Source organism: Chinchilla lanigera, unplaced genomic scaffold (genome assembly GCF_000276665.1).
Source record: "Chinchilla lanigera isolate Chin_1 unplaced genomic scaffold, ChiLan1.0 scaffold00091, whole genome shotgun sequence".
Lineage (NCBI taxonomy): Eukaryota > Metazoa > Chordata > Mammalia > Rodentia > Chinchillidae > Chinchilla > Chinchilla lanigera.
In genome coordinates, this window is record NW_004955492.1 from 2,892,125 (window position 1) to 2,915,506 (window position 23,382).

The 23,382-nt window shown below is 37.5% G+C and overlaps 1 protein-coding gene across 7 annotated transcripts in view; it reads right to left on the bottom strand.

Moving 5' to 3' along the window:
• Ryr2 (ryanodine receptor 2 (cardiac)) overlaps window positions 1–23,382 on the bottom strand; it is a gene marked incomplete at its 5' end in the record, with an annotated part of 627,916 nt that overhangs the window by 244,528 nt on the left and 360,006 nt on the right. For all 7 annotated transcript variants that reach the window (XM_013504706.1, XM_013504703.1, XM_013504705.1 and 4 more), the window contains 7 exon segments: window positions 2,437–2,540; window positions 5,875–5,979; window positions 7,956–8,172; window positions 10,293–10,485; window positions 14,322–14,563; window positions 16,125–16,258; window positions 16,779–16,897. In XM_013504706.1, the coding sequence (XP_013360160.1) occupies window positions 2,437–2,540; window positions 5,875–5,979; window positions 7,956–8,172; window positions 10,293–10,485; window positions 14,322–14,563; window positions 16,125–16,258; window positions 16,779–16,897 (1,114 nt within the window).

Genomic DNA, 23,382 nt, shown 5'->3' on the forward strand with positions numbered 1-23,382 from the left:
TAGGACAAACAGTCACAGAAAGAGGATCAAAAACTCATATTCACATTACACTGACGCTGAACCCAAAACCAGGGATATGCTGGAACAATTCTTTGCTTGTTGTTTGTCACTTCTCAGAATTTAAATCAAGTTGTTAGTTCCTCCCATGATTTACTATAAAACCAATAAATCAAAATCCTAGACCCTGCTCAATCTGTCACCCAGGTACTGCTGAAGCCTGTACTAACCTTTCATTCCTTAGTCCCATCATCTTCCCAAGAATTAGTCCCATTATGATCCCCATTTCACTGAGAAGAAAGCCTGAGATCAGAGGAGCTCAGGCACTTGAGGAGCCTCTCCGTGGAGTGAGTCCTTGAGGTCAGGACACCGGACCCCACAGGCCTATTTCACTCTGGAGGACTTTGCCTTGGCACCTTTCAACCAAAGACATGAACAAAGGAAACACTAAAAAAAGGGGCCAGGAGGCTTCCTCTAACTACAGCAACTAGACCACATACACACCTGAGAAAAGTACAGGTTTTTCTCTTAACTTAATTTTTAAAGACAGGTGAAATCAGTTCATCACAAAACCATATAAATACACACTACTTAGCCAGAAGAAACAATGGAGAAACACTAAGAATTAGGTGATGAAAGGGTCATTAGTATTCTCCATCAGGAACAGCACCAGGGCACACACCTCTGATGATTAATCAAACCAAGCACCAGCAGCAGTTCCAAATGAGCCTGGATTATACACACCAGTCAAAGGCTAAACATACCAAAGGCAAATATGGAGATTTTACACTCCAGGATTTACTCTTTGCAACAGCTGGTCCAGCTAGCTGTCAGTTGCCAAAAGGATAGGAAATGCACGTCAGTTTTAACTAAATTATGTTGTAAAAGATAAAGAAATAATGAGCTGCCATAAACTACTGCGCTAAGTAAGATCCTCATGTCATGACCATGGGGGAAGACAGGAGATGCTGAATTAATAGCCCCAGTCATGGCAATGCATACTGCATTCCTCATTACAGACCACCCTTGTAGTGTTTAACTTTTAGTGGGTTCTCAATGTGGTTGGTTTGTACATATTCATTCTCCTATGGCTAATTTCATTATTCCCATGATAATTAATCTGCCTTTTTGAAGATATAATATATATCTAAGTCCAAGCCATAGAATCTGAACTATTATTTAAGTTTTATATCCTTGGTAAAAATAGCTTCAATGGAAAAACTCCTTACTCAAAAAATGGAAGCAAAAAGGGCAAATATAAAAAATAAACTATGATAATTGCCTTTTTTGAACAAAACCAGTTCTATAGGACAAGAGGGAAGCAGTTGTGGTGGGGGGATGTTACAGGCTTTTCAAAAATTTTTTTCCAAGCTGAGTGTAGTGGAGCAAGCCTCTAATCCCAGTACTTGGGAGGCTGAGGCAAGAGGACTGCTGTGAGTTTGAGGCCAGCCTGAGCTACATAGTGGGTTCAAGGCCAGCCTTAACTACACAGCAAGACCTTGTCTTTTTTCTGAACTTTTCTAAATAAATTTGAAAATATGTTCCTTCATGTATTCTACTCAAGCCCCATTTTCAATCTTCAAAGGAAGGTTGCAACTTCAAGACATCAGCTGTCAAAAAGTCACCAAAAAGCAAAACTGCCTATTATAACATGATATGAAATAACCTAGAGTGGCTTTTCTCAAAATATGTTGCTCTAATAAATGGTCCTAGTGTTACTCCATGAAAAAGAGCTTTAACTCTGGTTAAATAAGTTTAGAAAACACCAAAAAGGATTCTACCCCATTTTAGAGATTGACAGTACATAGGACCATGTTAAAAGTTCTGAAGAGTCAATCAGTGAAAATGAAAATATATTTAACTCAGCACCTTTTAAATATAGATCAGTGCTTCTCAAACTACCTTTGGTGAAGGACTAATCTTTTAATTTCGAATCATCATAGTCTGATTCTCTGACACAACACAATAAAAGTGTTAGAGAAAGTAAATTTTTGAAATAAAAAAATAAAATATGCACCTACATTGTTAAGTTCTCATATTAACAAGCATATCATTTCTCCTTTACATTGGTATAAAAGTTTCTAAACATTTACTCTTAATATCTATACTTATCTTGTCACAAAGCAGCCTGGCTTTTGGTCCCTGGCCAACACTCTGATTAGTAGATCAAATTTTGCGTTGAAAACAAAACTCTTATATTTCATAATACCCATAAGCATCTGTAAAATAGCATTTGGGAAATACTGAGGTAGAGCAAAAAGACAAAACATAATCAGGTTAAAGTTGAATTCCCAAAAAGTACTAATCTAATTTACCTATATATTATGGAAAATGCTAGCTGGAGTTCAAATAACTTCACAGGTGGATTGAAAATATAACATTAATATCTGGTTTGTTTGAGATGAGGCAAATTGGAAAACACAGAGTTAAAGAACTCACTTCAGGGTCTCAAGCGACATCTGCAAATTATAATTGCGTTCCTGTTCAGGGAGCTTGGAGAATTCCACCAGACACGGGTGTTGTCTCTTGTTGTCATCTCTAACCTGAAACAAGACAGGAAGTCAGCATGTAACCGTGTCACACAGGAGTGGTAATTTAACCCTGTGGGAAGGCAGAAAGCAAGAAGTAACACCCTGTTGTTGCCCCAGGGAAGCTGCCTTGGGAATCTCCCGGCTCCACTTGACACCAAAGGTCAGTGTTTCCGCTGGCATAATCTGAGATTCCAGTTCATTTCTCACAGCTCCTGCCTCAGCTCACGTGGCCTCTGCCATGCTCCCCTCTAGCCCAATGCCCACACGCCTGCTCATCCAGCTTCTCCCACACCTGCTTACATCTCACATGCCTGATAAGGTTTACCCAGCTCACCTTCCTAGTATAACAGTCTTCCCATCCATCCCATTCCTTTTTTGTTTGTTTTTTTAATTTGCCCATATTACTTATCACCTGAAAATGCTTTAGATCCATATTTATTGAGTTACTGCTTTTCTCTCTGCACTAAGAAGGAAAAAATGAAGTAGCAAAAATGGGAGTTTCTTTTGTTTTTGATGTATTATAATTGTCTAGGATATGCCAAACCCAGAGTAGACACTCAGTACATTTTTATAAACTGAAACAAATTCTGGGCAACAAGGGTATGGTAATGAGTTCATTTTAATTTGTAGTAATTTTCCTATTTAGACCCAAAGTGATCAGAGACATCCATAAGCACCATGCCTATTATAAACTTTGAAGTGATTCTGATTATTCATTTTATCCTTTTTAAGTTATCTTCTGTTCTCATGAGTCACTCCATTACCTTAACAAAACTGGTTATCATAACAAACAAAATTGCTTTTCATACTAATCCTTGATATCTATAGGGGATTGGTTCTAAGGCTCTTTGTAGATACCAATTTCACACATACTCAAGTTCCCTCTATAACAGCATGCAGTATTTATATATAACCTAAGGACATCTTCCTGTATGCTTTAAATCATGTCTAGATGACTTACAATACCTATACAAAGTAGATGTTAAGAAGTCTATATATGTTTAGTACAGATGAAATTTTTTCTAAATACTTTTTGTCCTATAGTTGGTCAAATCTATGGATGTGGTACCCAAAATAAAGACAACTGACTGTATTAGCAATCATATTACCCCAAGTGCAAGATTTTAGGAATGAACTGATGAGGAAGGTGTTCTCTGTCCTTACAGAAGTAATTAGGTATTTCTCTTCTCAGAGCCAAGAATTATATAGGCATTACTGCCACAGTGGCACCTGGATGACATCCTTATGCTATCAAGCTACCAGTTACACCATGGGCATAGTTACCAGGTTCTCTAAGTGCATGAAAGTAGTCAAATATGAGTGAGAATTTTTTTACGTCTTCACGAGTCACTGTATTAGAAATTACATCTTTATTCCTTTCTTTCTGGTGATCATTACAAATGAATAGGGCTTATAAATGAGTTACAAACTTTGAATTATAAACCTCTAATCTTAAATTCTAAATGCAAGAGAAAAGCTACATGACAGAATTGTTCAACATTCTTTAACCCCTGCAGAATGAAATCACACTCTGTCCAAAGCCCTCTGAGACAGGATTCCTGCCTGAGTCGCCAGATTCGCCACCTCCACCGCTCTACAGGATGGCGTGCTGCTCTCTGTTCTATCCTCCGGCAGTGCTAGACTACTGAAACTCATCCCATGTGACATTGTTCCTTCAACCCTTTTGCTCTTACATATGCTAGGCCCTGTCTACAGTTGTCATGCTCTCTAATTGAAAATCAACTTGTACTCGTCTTTCACCCCTCAGATCTAATATTTACGTCTTTCCCTAGATGTCTTCCCTGATTTCTCAAGGAAGACCTAATATTTCCTTTTCACTCTGATTGTTTGCATGTCTATCACTCAATAAACAGCAAGTTCCTAAAAGGCAAACACAACCACAATGTCAAAAATCTTTCCATCTTTCAGTCACCAGTACCAAGGACAACCAAGCAAAATGTACACCTATGTATACCTAGAATGTTAAGGGGACACAAATGATAGAGTAGATATATTCAGTCTTATTCTACAAAACAGAATCCTTGCATGATGCTCCTGGGAAATACATCCCAGAGAAACAATGATGTCTTTGCAGGCATAGTAATTCAATATACTGGGAAGCTATGTACAACTTCTTTAAAGAAAAACACATTTGAGGAGTTCTTATTTAAAATGCTAACAAGCTTATGGAATTAGCCTAGCCACAGGCAAATAACTATAGCCAAAGTAATGGAGATCATAAATTCAGAGACTGTAACTACCCAACTAAAAGGAATTTTAGACAAATTATTATAAAAGAAGCAGGATGCAGGTCATCTTTGAGAAGAATGAAGGGTGCTCGGTTGGGCAGCACATATACTAAAAAAGAAGAATGATGTGAAACCTTTCGGCCTTTCACTTTAACACCTGCCCATGTGGGTGATATGGACCGTGGAACCTGGAGCAGCGCTTTCCCAAAATGGGTCCTGTTTTTTCCCATCCACAAGGAGGTACTGAGCACTATATCTGCCCCAGGACGGCAAGGGCCCAGGGCTGGCCTGTGTCAGAGAAGAAGCTCAAAGTTGCTTCCAACCACCAAGCAAAGAGAACTTGGGGCAAGGGTGGGAATGATGGCTCTGAGCCACTGTTTGGAAACCCAGAATGCTTTGGACATACCAGAAACAGCCAATATACTACTAAGTAACTAATTTCTATATTCAGTCATGTATAAACAACTATTATAGCCTCTGAGATACTTAGAATATTCATATTATGGAAATGAAATAATTACCAAGGAAGATCCTGCTAAAAAACCGGTTTACAATAGAGAGATTACATAGGAAGATTTTTTTAGAATCTAAGTCTTACTGGCAAAGTGTAAACTAAGATCTTTACCCAAATTCATTTAGAAACATGCAGTCATTTCTTGGTTCATCCACCACTTGTATGGGCCTCTGGTTGTAGTGTAGAAAGTAAACTAAGAGGAAAGGGGTATCAGAGAGGAGAAAGTAAACTGATTTTTTTCTTTTCATCTCAGGTTGTACTTTCAGCTTCACTGAGATTTTTAATTGGCTTAAAAATTAAAATCCACTGTATCTATTAATCTTGATTTGAAAATATAACTTTTACTCCAAAGACTGATAGCTTTACCATTGTTTACACAGTTAAGCCATCCTTCAGTGCACCTGCCAATAATCCCAGTCCTTTTAGTAAAAAATACTGCTCAAAAACTAATATGCAGCCAAGTAAAAAAAAAAAAAAATCAATCCATTGATTCATACTGCCCTATGGCAAGATGAGGGAGGAAGAGTTACATTTTCAGAATGATGAATTAACAGAATCTGAAAATAAATTTCAAAATATGTACCGGACCATACTGCCAGCCAAGTTCAATCTTATTCATAACCCAGAGTTCATGGATATTCTCTGCCAGTTTTTCTCTTATCCTTTCTAGGTGAGGAGGCAGCACGATCTAAAATTTTTCAAAAGAAAAAGAAAGCACACATCAGAAACAAATGCAGTAGATTCAGCATCAGTCATATCATGTCTCCTAAACCATTAAGATTTGGTTGCATGATGTTCTCTAGATAAATGCTTGGACAACTCTCCCCGCTTTTTGGCAACCACTTAGGTTTCTAGCAGTAGGTGAATTAATGAACAAAGAAAACGAAGGGTTGGAGGGCACAACTGAAAGACATTTAATGGAGATGGGGCAACGACCAAAGGTACATTATTTAAAAAGAAAAATCACCCCAGCACTCTTATACCAACCTGGCCGGCATCTACAAGCCAGAGTGAAGGAAAATCAGTGTCCACGTTATACTCTATCAGCTCTTTGAGCCTGTGAATGTCTGATTGCAGTGATTTATATTTTCCCTGAGTTATTCTGTATTAGTGATTCCCAAATATAAGCTTCAAGAAAAAAAATCTTTACATGTACCTATTTAAAAGAGGAAGTTTAATGACCTTTTCATAAAGACCACAGGATGGTTTACAAGGTGAGGAGTTATTTCTTGATATAGCCCTCCCCTGTGACCCCAGAACTAGTCCCTCAGCAGGACCTATGGTGCCCATGGATAAGGCCCATTTCCTCTGGTGCAAGCCCTCACCCATTCCCTCCCTTGAACACTAGTGGTCAGGTCGCTCTAGGGCACTCCCCAGCCATTGCACTACCTGGCTGCCCAATTCCATGTTTCTGCTCTACTTTGATATGACTATGGATATCTTGCCATTTTCAGCTGTGCACAACACAACAGACTCCCAAACAGGAACAATTCTTGTACATCTATTTTAAGTACATTATATGTGAAGCCTGCATAGTGAAGCAAGAAAAATGATTCAAGGAGCTAAACAACTGAAGTTTCTGAGGCCTAATATTAATTCAACTTCAGACTCTGAAACAAGGCTTTCAATCTCCAGAGACGGATACACAAACTGTGAGTGTCTAACCAATCTCACTGGAGTCAATCCACCACCAAAATACAGCACTACAGCCAGTCCCTGACTTACGAACATTTGAGTTGGGAACTTTCACAGGCATACTGTAGAAGGCTCACAGGTGCACTGTACGACACTCACTTAGTCAGATTATAAATGAATCCCACTTACAAATGCTCTCCCAGAAGGCAGCTCATTTGTAAGCCAGAAAGTTACTCGTATTTAACTCACTGTGAACCTAAAAATGTCATGCCAGCTATGAGACAGAAAAGCACAAACAATGGCCAGCATTTCTTAGGTGTCTACTTGCAAAGGAATGTGTCATCTATTAACTATGTCAAATATACTCCTGGTGTCCCACTGACCACGGCCCTTGCTTGAGGTCCCAGATGAGGCATTTGAACCTAGGCTTTGTCTCAGGAATCTATGATCACATCTCAGTCTCTACTCAAGATGAAATTCAATTAAATGATTCAGTGAAATATAGATGGGAAAAGAAATTTAAAACTCCATGTCTATTCCAGGTAGAAAAATATACTCCAAAAGAAGTATGCATTACACTATAATTATAAATGTGTATCAATAAATAATATAAATGTACATTAAGTCATCCTAATATATCAAACCTTAAAGATGCTTATACAATTCTGTAACTAGGTTCCACCTGTTGCTAATTACTACCTGTCTCTTAAAAATACTAAAACATGTGCTTTATAAGCTAAATAAGATTAACTATTTTAATAAAATCCTAAAGACAATCCAGAACAGTGTTTTAAAACTTCAGGCTGTGACCCATTACTTCCTTAGGAAATCACTTCAGTGATTTAAAAAGCAGATTTAACATTTGGGAAATGGAGATGGTACAAGGAGATGACTTTGTGAGATCTCCTGCAATCAGAAATCTCATCTGTATTACTGAAAAGTGCATCCCAGCGGGCTGCAGTATGAGCTGGCACTGCTATCAGAATGGCTATAGGACAAAAGACCCTGCCATCAGAGGTATCTCAGTACCTGGCTGGTGTCCACAGGGATCGGAGTGAAGGCCGCCTGGGTCAGGGAAACAGTGGGGCCCAGCAGGTCTCGCGTATAGGTCCGTTCTTGTTTGTATTCCCGACTGTGTTCCACTTTCAACTTTTCTTTGGGCAGAACAGCTTCATAACAAGGAGCATACCCAGGTGGAGGAAGGAATTTGAATTCTCCATGTCGCCCCCCGAGCAAAAAGCGGACCCTGTAAAGGATCCATGTCAAAGTCAGGTACATCTTTGGTGCATATTAGTGACCCCTCATGCCTGGGCTGGCGCCAGTCCATATCCTGTTATGAACTGGGCTGCACACAGGAGGTGAGCAGCAGGTAGTGGAAGAAGCTTCACCTGTACTTACCACCACTCCCCATCACTCAAATCACTGCCTGAACTGCTCTTCCTGTCAGATTACCAGGGGCATTAGCTTCTCATAAGAGCATGAACTCTACTGTGAATTGCTCATGCAAGGGGTCTAGCTTCCCTGCTCTTTATGAAAATTTATCTGCAGAACTATCCCCCTCCATGCCCACATCCAGTCCATGGAAAAACTGTTTCCCGTGAACCCAGTTCCTGGTGCCAAAAAAGGCTAGGGACAACTGATGTATAGGATAGTTTTCTAATCAACAAAACACTAGGAAAAATACTAACTTTATCAGAAGCCACATTTTTTCCCTAAGTGTTATTATATCATCATTTAAGAGTTTTTAGTAACAAAAAACAAAACATGGAGGCATCATATTGATCAAAAGAAAAAAACCTAGATAAATTGTATTAATGGATCAGTGAAGGCTTATCACTGGCTCTAAAAATAAACAGAAGTATATGCATATTTGTATGTAAATGAAATGCAAGTCCATAACAACTGATCACTTAATTTCCCAAGAAGGTCAACTAATAAACAGACAAAAAGAAGGCATGATTTAAGTATCTGTATGCTTAAAACCATACAACTTCTCAGTGCCCAATTTGTTATGGCACTTCTTTAAAAATGATTCATGTATAACTTTCATTTGCTGAAGAAAGCAGATAACCTTATTTTTTTCACTATTTATCCTTTTTTTTGGTACCTTGTGCTTGTCAGGTAGGCCTGGGCCACTGAGCTATATCCCTGCCCCTATCAATTTGAACATAAACAAAAGAAGACCTTACTAAAGTCATTTATGCATCATACTCATTTAATTAGAAGTCATTCAATCTGAATTCCATTGAACAACACTTTTTGAAACAATTTAATGACAGTTTCTCAGGGATTTCAGCTTTAAAAAAATAAAATTTTTCATTTTCCTTATGATCCCTTTTCTAATTTGTGTTTCAGTTCCAAGCCAAAAAATGAAAGAAACATCCAAGAACAAAATGTGATGAAAATCAAAACCTTTAAAAACAACCCAGAAGCTTATAGGAAAAAAAAAAAAAAAAAACCATAATTAGTATACCAGAAAAGACAGCTAATATTTCATGATTTCTCAATTCTTCTTTAATGTGATGCTTTTGTAACTAGAAAGTATTCCTGGGAGAATTATAACTAAAAGAACAAGCAAAATAAATGGATGATAGGATATATAGATAGATATATAGATATATAGATATATAGATATATATATATAGAGAGAGAGGGAGACAGAGACAGAGACAGAGAGAGAGACAGAGACTGAGAAACAGAGATGAGAGAGAGACAGAGACAGAGAGAGACAGAGATGGGCCTGTATCATGATTGACCATCACATATTGAAGTTTTCTTTGTAGAACTCTAATGAATTATAACTTTGTTTTCCCCTAGTAATAATAAAAACAAGATTAAAAAACAGAGGAAATCATGTTGATGCAGCTGATTACACGCAGAGTTACCAGTGGGACAAGTGGAGTGGTCACTGAAAGGAGCTATCTAGACCTCATCACAGAAAGCACATTTAATCTCTTTAGAATGAGGGGGTTTGGAATGTGATGGAAGGCTATGGTAAAAAAATAAATAAATAAAAATCTATATAAGAAAGTGGTATTTTAATAGTATTATTCATTTTTCTTTACTATATATTATATGTTATATTGAAAACTGGACTTGAAGTATATTTCAGGACACTGACTTGAGGGAACATTAGTTACTACCAGAACTGAATGGTGGAATAGGTAGACAAAGTATTTGATTCTGAAAATAACCAGTCAGGTGAAACTTAGCTCTTTCCTTGAAAAAGCAGGTAAATGCCTTGGGGACAGATGCCCAGGAGAGAACCACAAAGATTAGACAAGCAGGGTGATGGCAGGGCAGAGTCTTCAGGAGAAGTGTGAGAAGCAAGAAGGGAAACAGACGGGAAAACGGAGACATACTAACTTTATTCCTGCAGAGAAACTGACAACTGGAAAGAAGAGGCCATCAATGTTGAAGTTCTCAAACATTCCTTGAACAGGTTGTCCATTAATTCGAAATGAGATGCTTGGGGCACTTAGATCTAAGCAGCAACTGATGACATCGTCAGTTCTCAACAGATGCTGGTTTGGTGAGCTCACGGTACGTGCAATGCAGCCTGTTGGGGCAGAACATTGAGAAAGGTAATGTATTTTCATCTCAGAGAACCATCTTCAGAGCCAAAATCAAAGAATTAAATAGCCACTGAGAAACCAATGAACAAGACCAGAATGAACTAAATCTTGAGTGAAAAACCAATGTTAAGTGCTAAATCTTGTTCTAAAAAAAAAAAAAAAAAAAAAAGTATTTTCCAGAAGCCAGGCTGCTTCATTAGAAAATAGTCCTTCTGATATATAAAAATTTCTGCAGGTAGACAGATGGTATTTGATGCAGAAATTATCTTAAGAGTACATATTATAATGATGTCAGAGGAAATTTTCCAGGAGAAGATCTGACTTAAAATAGCTACCTTACCACCTATTACTTATATAACCAACAACAATTCCTTGACTTCTCTGAACCTTCACTTGTTAGAACACCAAATACCCTCACCATCTAGAAGTACAGTAATGATTAAATTAATAATTTAAAAGGAGCACAGTCTCAAGCACAGCAGGCACTGTAGGTCAGGTTCTTTTTTCAAACATAAAGTCCCTTCTGTTCTATAAGTATAAAATAAAACTGTATAAGGATAATGAAAGCACAACCTGTAATCATTCATTTTCTCAATTTATTGCTTATTTTGAGACAATTATACGCCAACTAATTTGTTCATGTTTTATAATTTATTTCACACAAGGACTTGTTGTCTTAAGTATGTACATAACTGAGGACATGAAAATAACTTTTGATAAGTGTCTCTTCTTGCCCAGGCCAACCAACAGTCTAAGCCCATCTGACTGTATCAAAATCTCTTTGCTAAACAGTCCCAAAGGCATCTGTTTCTCATAGCACACAAGAAGGAAGGTAAAGTTGTCCCAAATATACATGCTGAGAAATACAACCACACCCTTGATTTCAGCAAACACAAAAATCAATTCCATTATGTATGCTTTATATTTTTATAATGTTTAATTTTTAGCATGCTAGAAGTTTTACCAAGAACATATTTGAAATGCCAACTACTAAGAATATTGGCTTTTTTAAATATGGACTTTCTATTTTAATTATTTTCCATTTAAATATGGACTATCAATATGCAAATCTGCAAGCTGCAAAGTCAGTACCAAGTGACTTCTAGAATTCCCTGAATACAAGGCCAGCTTTCTGCAAAACCATGTAACTGCAATGCAGTTCATGGAGAAAGGTCTATTTCCTTGTTTATATCAAAATCTGCAGCTAATAAAATTGTTGCTATGTTAGTTGTTATTATACTAAAAACATATATTTACTATAATCCAAATATATTGTTCAGTTTGAAGGGATATTATTACATTAATACTAACAATTATCTAACAGTTATCGCAGTAAACTGCTAATGTTTGAAACAAATAAAAAAGACCACTAGTGAACAAACTGAGGCACACAGTTTGAATGCTACTCACAGTGCTGAAGCCACTAAGTAGCACTTTCAGGCTGCACTGCTGAACTACCAGCAAGGTCACATGAGAACTGTATTTGCATTGTCTGCCTGAGAGCAGAACCTAACTGCCGCTGGACTCACAGGTCCTCATGAGAAAGCATCTGCAGCATCCTTCCTGTCCTGCTCATCATTCCTCTCTACTTCTACTATTCAAATTCTCTAACAGCACTGAGATTTTTCACAGTTTTGTACCTTTTAAACATCTGGATGTTCAAACAGCAACATTGTACAACATTTAAATTACTTAAGAAAATAAACAGCTTAAAATTCTTGCTTCTGAGCAAAATCTGGGTGAAAAGGAACATTTCCATTCACCAATTACAAAATGTTCAGTAGTTAAAATGTGTTCTCTCCTAGAAGTTATCAATGTTTGACACTTTAAATTACATATCAACAATCAAAGAGAAAAGAAACAGGAGAAGCATCCCAAGAAGATAAGCTAAATTACTAGGAATGTAGCCTTGGTAACTCAGACTCCAACTATATTAGACTTGGCTTTGTTGTCTAGGAACCAAAACTTAGCAAAGCATGTAACAGGTCGCTACTGACTGGAGATACCCGACTTTTCAACTGAAGCATGATATAGTGCAGTTTCTTGTCATTAAAAAAAAAAAAAAAGAACAAATATTTGCTCTTGACAATAAAATTTCAAGATAACATTCTCCTGAAATTCCAAAGCTTATCTACCGCACTTTCTATGACTTGCCCATAGATTCCACAAATGTTTTGTTCTTGTTGTTTATTTAAAAGACACTTTGTAATAAAAGGCATACTGAACCCAATTCAATTCCATAAGTACTAGATTATTTTACTACAGTGAAAGGAAAAGTATCAAACTGAATGTAAAGCCAAACAGGTAAAAATGTGTTACAAGGGTAAAATACTTGGAAACAATTCAAAATTGTCTTATCAGAGTAATGAGCAATGCTTTTCCCCCTAATCACTTGTCTAATAGGAAAACAAATTAATATTGTGGCTATCCTGTGTCTAGCACAGTGCTCCTGCATACATACAATCCTGGGTACTCTGATGGCCCCACCACATACCCTGGTGGTTAGATAAACCACACAAAATATTGTAGAGCTTCATTTCTTCTAGACAACAGAGCTACTGGCACTAGATAAATTTAGTAACTATTATTGTTAAGATACAACTAGAGAAAAGAGTTTACAAATACACTACAATAAACTCAGATTTAGTTCACTAAATTTTAAGATTTCTTTTCATAAGCTATTGGGCCTATCCAGCACTGCTAAATGAACATTACTTGCAACCTGCATTATTTGATAAAGGTAAGATTTCTGTAACTTAAGTTGCTGTTCTATATCTTCTATGCACTGAACGATTTATAAAATATTTCTAGTTCATATCAGGACTATATTCTAAATGCGGCTTTATGAACACAAGCATATTTCTGCAGACTCCAAATGAACTCTATTACTAAAAAATTATGTACATAAGCAAGAGCTACATTTTTAAATTAACCATACAATAGGTCTTCATGAATCACAGAAAAATATTATTTCTAATATATAGTACTCACTTTAATATATACTCAACTGTGAGAATTGGGAGCTGGTAGCTAGTGAAATGTACTGTACCTTTACTTTTAAATTTTTCAATGCTTTTTCATTTTAATGTAATATATGTAGATATTAATAAAGAAAATATTAAAAAGCATTCTTCTAGGAAAAAATAAAACAAAATTTCGTGACAAAATAATTAGAGAATAACCATAACCATTGCCCTGTGTACCATAATCTTAACAAAATGGCCCAAACTGTTATTCAGAGTACAAATCATAGATAAAAAGGACTCCTAGAAGAAATAAAAAGATTATAGCACTTATACTACTGGTGTCTCTTAGTTCATTGGAAAGGAAGTTTCATGCTATTTCCTCCACACTGTAGTGTTCTGTCATTGTGACTGGACTTGTCACAAAGCCCTTCGCAGATTACTGATGACTGCCTTTACATTACTTTGCAAGAGGCTGAACTCATCTCTTTATTCTCATTACTTTCTAGGGTTTGTATTTTGTATTTCTTAAATTGGAAGCTAAATCTCTGCATATATCAATTACAGTAAGTCAGAAACATAAGGTTTCTATAGTCCATTCACATGCTGAAATGCAGAGATGTCACTCAACTTTTTAAATATATTGTTCATAAGCAACACAGTCCTTTGGAAATTTACTATGATTGTAATTATTTTCATTTTTATCTAGTGAAATTCTTCCTGTTACTCAACACCCTTAATCATTTCTATGTTAAATTTCTGAATAATTAAATAACCCACAGAAGCAGCACTGACAGCTTTTAGAACGATATAGCAGGATCACTAGAAATTGATAAGAGAAAGTGGAGAGTGCCCACCTGACCAGAGATGCAGGCCATCAAATCCATAGGAGAAGAGGTCGTCTCCAACGCCATTGCCGCCCCATTCCTCACCGCCCCCAGGGTAGGGCGAGTAGCCTTCGGTGGAAGCCCAGCCCACTCGCAGGTGAGTGGCTTCTGCTGTCACAAATGGCTCAGTGTGGTCCACCATGAGCTCATAGTACCATTTCTTATACTGAGCAGACCCTTCACTGACGCCCAGAAAAATATTGGGCCTCATGCTTTAAAGAGACAGGAACAACATGTGAGACCAGGTCAACCATGCCGTTCATTGTTCTCATTTCTGTCTATTTTGAATGCTAGGCCCGCTTCTCGGCAAGCCCCATATTAAACACATGTTCCCTTCAATCCTACAGAATCATTAACATAGTCATTGAGGTCATATAGAGGGCCAGCCAGTCTCCTAGGTCATCTTCCATGAACAGTATTTACTTTTTCTTAGCAATCTCACTCAAGGATCTAATATTATTTTTCTTAACCTTTATACATTTCTAATATTTCCCTTAATTGCTCTTCAGCAAATTTTAAGACATCAAAATTTAAGCCACAAAATGAAACACTCTGTAGAGCAAGTCTTTAGAATTAATAGAGCTGCTATGAACCCAGGACATGCAGCCACCCTCCTAAACTAAGTTCTGTGTCACGTGGGACAAGAAGCTGAAGCACCAAGGTGCCTAATGAGGCTGGTTGCTCATTGTGAACAGAAGAATTTTTAGCAAATGTTATTCCATGTTAAATTCTATTCCATGTTAAGAGAGGACTTCTACTCTAGGGTAATCCCAGGGATTAGTGGAGGTCTTGGGAAATGATATTCTTTAACACTAGGTCTGATATATAAAGAACCACAAAGGAGATCTGAAATCAATCCTGTTTAAAAAACACAACATAGACATATACATTTTAGTCTACATTTGTGTTTAAAATAGTGATAAAGCGCAAGGTCGTGAGTTCGGTTTCCGGTACCGGAGAAAAAACCAAAAAAAATAAAATAAAATAAAATAAAATAGTGATAAAGCAGGAAATTATCTCCTGGAAAGCTGTCAGATGCAGTACACCAAAGCTACTTCTATCACACAAAACGCTTTGTTAACTGTAAACTCTATCACATGTTCTTTATTTATTTGCTTATGGGTAGGGATAAGAAAGCCTGTGTGGTGTGGTAGGTAAGAGTTAAGTGTGAAGTTAGGCCTGAACTCCATTTCTAGCTCCATAAACTGTAGGTAACAGAAGCGCCCAGGAAAATAAACACACACACACATACACACACACAGAGTACAGATGATGCGTAAAGCATCCAGTATTATAGTTGGCACACTGCATTCAATGAATGTTAGCAACTCTGCAGATCTAACTGAAGCGTCATTGTACTGACTATTTGTGGAACTTATTATATTTTAAACCTATTTTTTTAATCACATATGGTGGACACCTCAAAGTGATTTTTGAAGGATACTGTTTTTAGTTATACTCTAAGACATAAAATAGAACTACATACAACTGTATCTCTATAATTGTCAGCCTACTTTTAAAGATGTCAATGATAATTCACCTAGGTATGAATGGAACAAAAGCTCTTATACATGTGTCTGTGACAAACTGACACACTACTCCATCTACTGATACTATCCCATTTGCTTGGTAGCAAACAATACTTTCATTATTCACTGGAGGAATACGTAAAAGAGCCTAGTAAATGATGGACCACCTGTGGTATTAGCTAGAGTCAGATTGAGAACTCTTTTGCTCTGCTACCTACTTATGACATTGTCCATCTGAATTTACCTGCTGACATGGTTCACAAGGCGGGTCTGCAATAGAAGATCTCGTCCCGGCAGGAGATTGTCACAGATCAGATGCTGGTTAGACCTGACAGCGACCCCGTGGCAAACACACAGTGAACACAAGACATCCAGAACCTGAAATGAGAAATGACTTCCAGTGGATTCTAACTCATCCTTTAAATTCAAACATCCACAGCACTTGTTGTGAAGCACACCATTCCCTCCAGTTCCATCTGACCCAGTCATTTGAACAGAATAGCATGTGTCTCACTGATCCTCCAACTGTCCTTCACACACAAATGCAGAATTGCTTATTCTTCCACTGAAGCTATGCATAAAAACTCAGCAATATTACTCAATCACACCTAACATCAAAAACACTCATGAAAAATTCAACGCATCTTTGAAAAGTCATCTTATTTTAACATAATTTTAAATTTTAGATACACAAAATCATAAAAATCACACATTCAATGTGGTGCTTCAATACATGCATACGTTGTACAATGTCTAAATCAAGGCAAACACAAACATTATTATTTCATTATTTAAAACACTTTCTAGCTATTTTTCTTCACACTGTATAGTGAAACATACAATATCTTGTTCTTGTATTTTAACTGCTTTACAATTCATTCATGGAAAGTGTACTTACTTTGTGGTTCCTCCCATGCTTGTCTAAGAGCGAAATAATGGATTTAATATGTCCTTCTTTAATAATATTTAGAGCTTCTGGACTCTCCACTAATACACAGTGTAGAACTTCGAGAATACCTAAAAACCAAGGGGAAATGTATGACTGATCAGTTTGCAATGCCCAGCCTCCTCCTTTCCACGCAGTGAACTACTTATGTGCTGGGGACGACCCTCAGCGGCAGGGTGCTTCCCTAGCATGTGCAAAGCCCTGGGTCCCATCCCCAGAACTGCCAGAAAATAAAAAATAACAAACTAAAATAATGGAAATGGAGAAGTATTTTATGAGAGTGATCATGTTATCTGATGTATTTGTTTTCTCCCTCTTTTTTTTACATAGGGCTGTCTACTCTGTAAAGGAAGTTCGATTGTGTTTTCCTTGCAGCCATTTCTTGTCTAAGGCTGCCTGATCTAAGGCTACCTCCCCACAGGGAAAGGCAGCGTTGAGTGTCTAACAGAGACCTTACGGTTGACAGAGCCTATATTAATTTCTATCTGGCTGCTATGGCCTGAATGTCTGTCTCCCCAAAAATGCTGTGTTGAAATTCTAGCCCAGAGGTGATGGTATTAGGAAGTAGGCCTTTGAGTGGTGATGAGGTGAGGAGTGCAGATGCCTTTGGAATATGATTAGTGCCCTTATAAAGACTCTATAAAGCCACAGGGCAGCTAGTCTGTCCCTTGCACCATGTGAGCATGAGCTTTCTATGAGAGAAAAGGGAACCCTCACCCAAAGCAAAATCTTAGACTTCAGTCTTCAGAATAGTGAGTAACAAATTTCTGTTGTTTAAAACCACCTAGCATATGGCATTTTATTAAAGCACCCTGAATTGATTAATATTAGCCTTTTCTAGAAAAAGTTAGCCAATCCCTGCTATAAATTTAACCATTAAAAATGAAAGAAAAAGAAGCAGAAAAACAGCCAGGCATGGTGGTGCACATCTGTAATCTCAGCACTCGGGAGGCTGAGGCAGGAAGATCCTTGCAAGTTTGAGACCAGCCTGGGTTGCAAACTGAGCCCAAGGCCGAGCCTGTCTCAAAAAGACAATAAAAAAAAAAAGAAGTAGAAGAACAAAACAATGAATTCTCTTGGTAAATAAATGTATACAAAGGCTCACAGAATGATTAAAGGGAATATACCAATTAAGATTTAAGACTAGACTTTGTAAATGAATAACATATATCACAAAATGCAAGAATGGCAACATGAGAATAAACTCCTGATTTTTCTCATATTTAGCCTAAGCTTTCAGAATTTTGGGTTTAACACTAAATCTTTTTTCAGTTCTACTTTGTCCGATCCAACAAATAAACACTTAAGTTTATTTTTTTTACTTTTTTTTTTTTTGGTTTTTGGGTTTTTTTACGGCACCAGGAATCAAACTCATGACCTCACGCTTGCCAGGCAGGTGCTGTGCCGCTGAGCTAAATCCCCAGCCTCAACATTTAAGTTTAAAAAGTTCACTTTTTCCAATTCTATTAGTTCTGACTGTAAAATGGGAAAGAAAACTTATATTTTCAACTATTAGAATAAATGCAAAATTTTTTGTAGTAAAAAATTTATTAAGGGAAAACAAATCAGAGACACCAAAGAAATGGTTATACTATATTAAATGCATATTTAAATTATGCTGACATGTCTTTGAACTTTTGGGTGAGAAATGAGACCTATAAATAGTGCCTAATAAAGATTATAATGGCTACAGCAGACCACAGATGATTTGATCACTAAACAGTAAATATATTAAATAAGACCCAGAAATGTGAATAGTTCATAAAATTTATTGATACATGTTCAAATGAAAATTAAAAGACTTGGTAGACTCTAACAGTATTACTGGAATAATAGAGTTGTGGCCATGCTACAAAAAATGAGCAAAAACCCTCAGAAACTAGTAAAGCAAAGTAATTGGATTTTGCAAGACATAACAAATTATGTTAGTCAAATTTTTAGTAGCATGATAATACATAATATAAACATTTAAGCATGAATACAACCTTGTGGTTGCAACTATGAACAAGGTATCATTTTTATAAATCATAAGTATTTCACAAAAGACTAGCAGTTAATACATAAAAGTTAGTCCTAGTTATTACCGGATTAGGGTACTTCTCTTTCAATGTTTCATAAATTCTATGAAATGAATAATTCATAACATTCCTAATAAGAAATGTACATTAAAAGAATACAATAGAAGCGATGTCTATCACCATTTTATTTCTCTCACTAAGTCTCTATACTTACTCATATCATGTAGTTTAGTTAAAGACTCAGTTTCCCTGACAACAAATGGGCACATGTGGATGCCTGCCTGTTCTCCTTTTGTGTTTAATTATAATTCACCTAGAGCCTCGGGCCAGCGGTGGGGAACCTGTGGCACACACGGCTCAGCCAGCTGTTAGCTGTCATTGACAGCTCTAAGAGCTAAGCTAGCAATAAGCAAGAGGAGAAGGCCCCAACCTGGGTGCTAATTAGTGTGAGTGAACTACCATCTCCTGAAGGAAACATTAGGGGGAAACACATAGGTAAAGTCCATAACAAGGAATCTCCGTTGCAGGATCAGTGACAGTTGCAATAAGAGAACCTTGAATTGCAAATTATTCACAGCAGGTGTGGTTGCCCCTTCCTCCACACCTGGAAGTAGAAACTCCTTGTAGCTTTTTAGTTACAGCCTTAAAAATATCCCCATAATTCAGAAAAGGCTTACAGAAATAAGAAAATGTATACCAAAACCCTGGGTACTAAAATTTACACAAAGTGACAGAAGAAAGAAAAAAGGCCAGAGGAGAGGGAGATGAACTGGGAAATGACTAAGAAAGAAAAGGAAAGCACACGCTCATAGGCCAAAGTTAGCCAGAGAGGAGCAACCAGGCTGTGATGCCCTGATACCGTTGTTGTTTCCAAGGCTTAATGGGGAGATAGCCAAAGAGGACGTATCATGCTTATCCGGTTATATTATGTAGTACTCATAGCGTTTATATTATGTAGTGCTCATAGTGTTTATTCAAGCCAATGTCCAGACTTGAGTTCTGGAGGTCTCTGGCAAGTTATTTAACCTCTTGTGCTCCGCTGCATCTAAACAATGCAGACAATTCCAGTGCCGCACAGTAGGGACTGCCGAGAGAACACAACACATATAGATAGCATGAAGATCAGAGGGCCTGGATCAGAGCTGTGCTATATAAGCACCTGCTATTATTATGCTACAGATTTGAGAAATAATGTTAAAGGCAAATGAGATGAAATAAAAAGCACAGGGAGGAATTACAAATTGGCTCCCTTGTAAGCAAGATTAAAAACTAGACAAAAGGTCAAGGAATGCTGAACAGATAATACTCACCAGACAGAGCATCCAGGAAAGAGACCTACTGGCCACCCTGAAGAAATAGAAGCAAGACTACCACAGTAATTAGAGTAAGCCATGTAGGTAAATCCAGGGGTAAGTACACCAGTCTATTGGGTCCTGATGACAAAATCAGATTGCACTACAGAGGGTTTTGTGCACCTGAGACAATGGAGGACCTGAGCTAAAAATGCAGTCAAAGTTTAACCAAATGTACCAAGGCACAAAACACTCCCACTTGTCAGGAGCTCCTTCCCATAGTATTATCATTATCAGAAAAGAAAAGATATGGATGAAATAAGCCACAGTTAGATTGACAGAAGACATGGTTGGGCCAGCTCCATATTGTGACACATCCAAAGCAGTGTCTTTGTTTTATTTTGTTGTTTTTCTCTATACAGCAATGGTAAAATTACACGTAAAAGCACAAATCTATGTGCGGGCTGTGTAGTCCAAAGGGTTCCATAAAGGCATGCATCTGTTGCTTCATCCCTAATTTAAATTCAATTGCCAATGAATGACAAATCACATACTACATTGTAGTTTTCTTCCTCCCAAGGGCAAAAAAGGGAATATAGAAATTTCTAGTTGGACATGATTAGAAATTTCATTTTCTCTCCCTATGCAAAGCAGGCTGAGCTCACTGAGATTAAAGAAGAAGGAAGAGAAGAAAGAGGAGGAAGAGAAGAAAGAAGAGGAGCAGGACTGAATAATAAAGATTGAATAATTGAACTGTAACATATTTTAAAATATTTACCATGAATTTGAGCATACATTTGAAGTCAAGAAACTATTTTCATTTCAGTACATGATCAAATTTTTAAAAACATTTTTGACAAATATCAGAGACAGAAAACAACAAAACTAATGTACATTTTGTTTCCATTCTTTAACAGGAGCTAACTCATAAAATAAATAACACTTAGCCTAAATAGGATTTCTACCTCTGACTCAAGTAAAGAAAAAATAGACTAAATTGATATTAATGCTCAAATAGATAATGATTTAAAAATAACAACTGCCAGACAAGTAGTCTCAAGCCAAATTGGAAAGATATGTAGTTTGATGTACTTTGAGGGGTTTTTTTATAATGGTTTTGAGAATAAGGAAGAAAATAAGCTCATTAAATCTTGAGCTCACAGAAGGCTGAGGAGAGAAAAAGTGATTGAGGTTAACACTGAAATATAATACAGTGTCAAAATTAGAAAAAGGAAAGAAAACAATAAAAGTGGAAGTTAGGTTATTCCCAGATGTATTAATATGTAAAATAACAGAATATTATGATCACACTAGAAAAATGAACATGCAAAAATGACAGACTTAGGATATGCTATTGGAAGATGAAATGAATGTGAGTCAAATATTTCCTGCTATTAATCAGCTGAAATAAAACACATAAAATAAACCACAGGATTATAATGTATTCTGAAGCCTTAATTAGGCTTCTGATGGTTTGCAGCCTTCAATTTAAGGGTCCTTGAATAATGAAGGAAACAATAAAGGAGAGTTAAAAGCAAAGAGGAAGAGGCAGTTGGTGCTAAACAATTAAATAACAATGGTAGAAACAACTCTATACCAATATTTACTAAGTTGTTGTATATCTAAAACTAATACTGAGTACCGGACTCAAAATGAGGAATACTTTAGATGTCCTTATACTGCTATTGATGCCCATGATCTTGGAGTTTTCATTATCTGATCTAGTAAGCACTTCTCATCTAGGGAGGATCACTGGATTCTGGGTGCTTCTGAGACAGGACTTCCTGTTTTACGCTTCTGGCTCACCAGGGTTTTGTGAGGCTACACTAAAGGGCTGTGCCTAGGAGAAATAAAATCAGGAAAAAGTGGTCAACAAGCACAGATAGCAGGTTGTCCTGCCTTCAGACCAACCCTTGGGAATATCAGGGAAGGAGGGGGAAGCATAGAGGGCAGGAACTGCCCAAGGAAATCCCGTTTAGGAGCTGGGGCTGAAAGGACGTGGTGGTTGCAGCACGCAGACCGGGCAGGAGGGAAGGTCTTAAATTAGAATTCTCTCCCTCTGGCTTTAGGACCATTGCTTGCTTCTACAGATTTGCCATGCTGTGAGCAGCTAAAGCCACTAGATCAGTGTGGTGTATTATCAAGACAGCACAAGAGTCCTCCAAGGACAGGGAAATGACAAAAATGGGTGTCAGGGGACCACCTCTTTCAGGCCTTCAATGGTCCATGTACTATTCTCCAAACCCTGGCAGGCTGGGTAATTGCAGCCCATTAAGATTGGCTTTGTCTGGCTCCTTTCTGAGGTTTAATGACCAACCCTGGCCAATGTCTGTTGCCATAATGGCCAGTCTGAAGGGTTCTATACTGTGCTGATCACAGCCCTTAAGCCAGGCATTGTCCTCTCCTCTTTCCTTAAATAGACAGGGACTAATGCAGATTGAGGCCTGGTCTTGGGCCCTGTCTCAGCAGGGCCTAGCAGAGAAAAGCCTCCCCGAGACACATAGTAAGCTCAGTGGGATGTAAGCAGACACCTGACAGCTCAAGTACTCTAAGAAAATCACAGAAAGTATCACCAAGATAGAAATGTCTAAGCCAAGAGTGTACAAGTAACAGGATAAATGTATATAGGAAAGTACATGTCTATTTGTAAACTTGACCTACTTGACAGCGAAGCACCTGATAGGGGCCAAAGGCCTTGTAAAGTACGACTGGATCCAGGACTCTGACTACAAGAACTAAACAACTGGGGCTGCATCTGTCTCTAGGAGCCTAAGGCCAGCTATTTCTGGTTTCCTTTAAACTTTAGTCCCTACTGCTTGAAATGAGCAATATGCGTAAAGGGGTCACCACAAAAAAAATAGTGACAAAATCTACATGTCAGGAACCTTTTTTCTCAACTTTGAGATAGTTGGAAGACATTTTTCAAGAACATTTTGTGATCTGCTATCCATCTCATACCCAGGCTTTCAGAAAAGCATTCTGGAAAAGATACTGATTCCAGACAACCCAGTAAACGAGTATTTTTTTTATTAAAATATGTTTCATTTGGCATGTACTTTGAGGGACTTTTTTGCACGTTTTACAATGCTGTTTAAACACATCAAAATATAGGAAACCCTCCAAATTCAGACTCTCCTGTTTCTGTCATAACTTTCTTTCTAGCTACAACTTAACATTTTGGGAAAAAAGGAAACAGGCATACGATGGTATGCCCACTTTCCTAGCATCATTCCAAAATGCCTAATG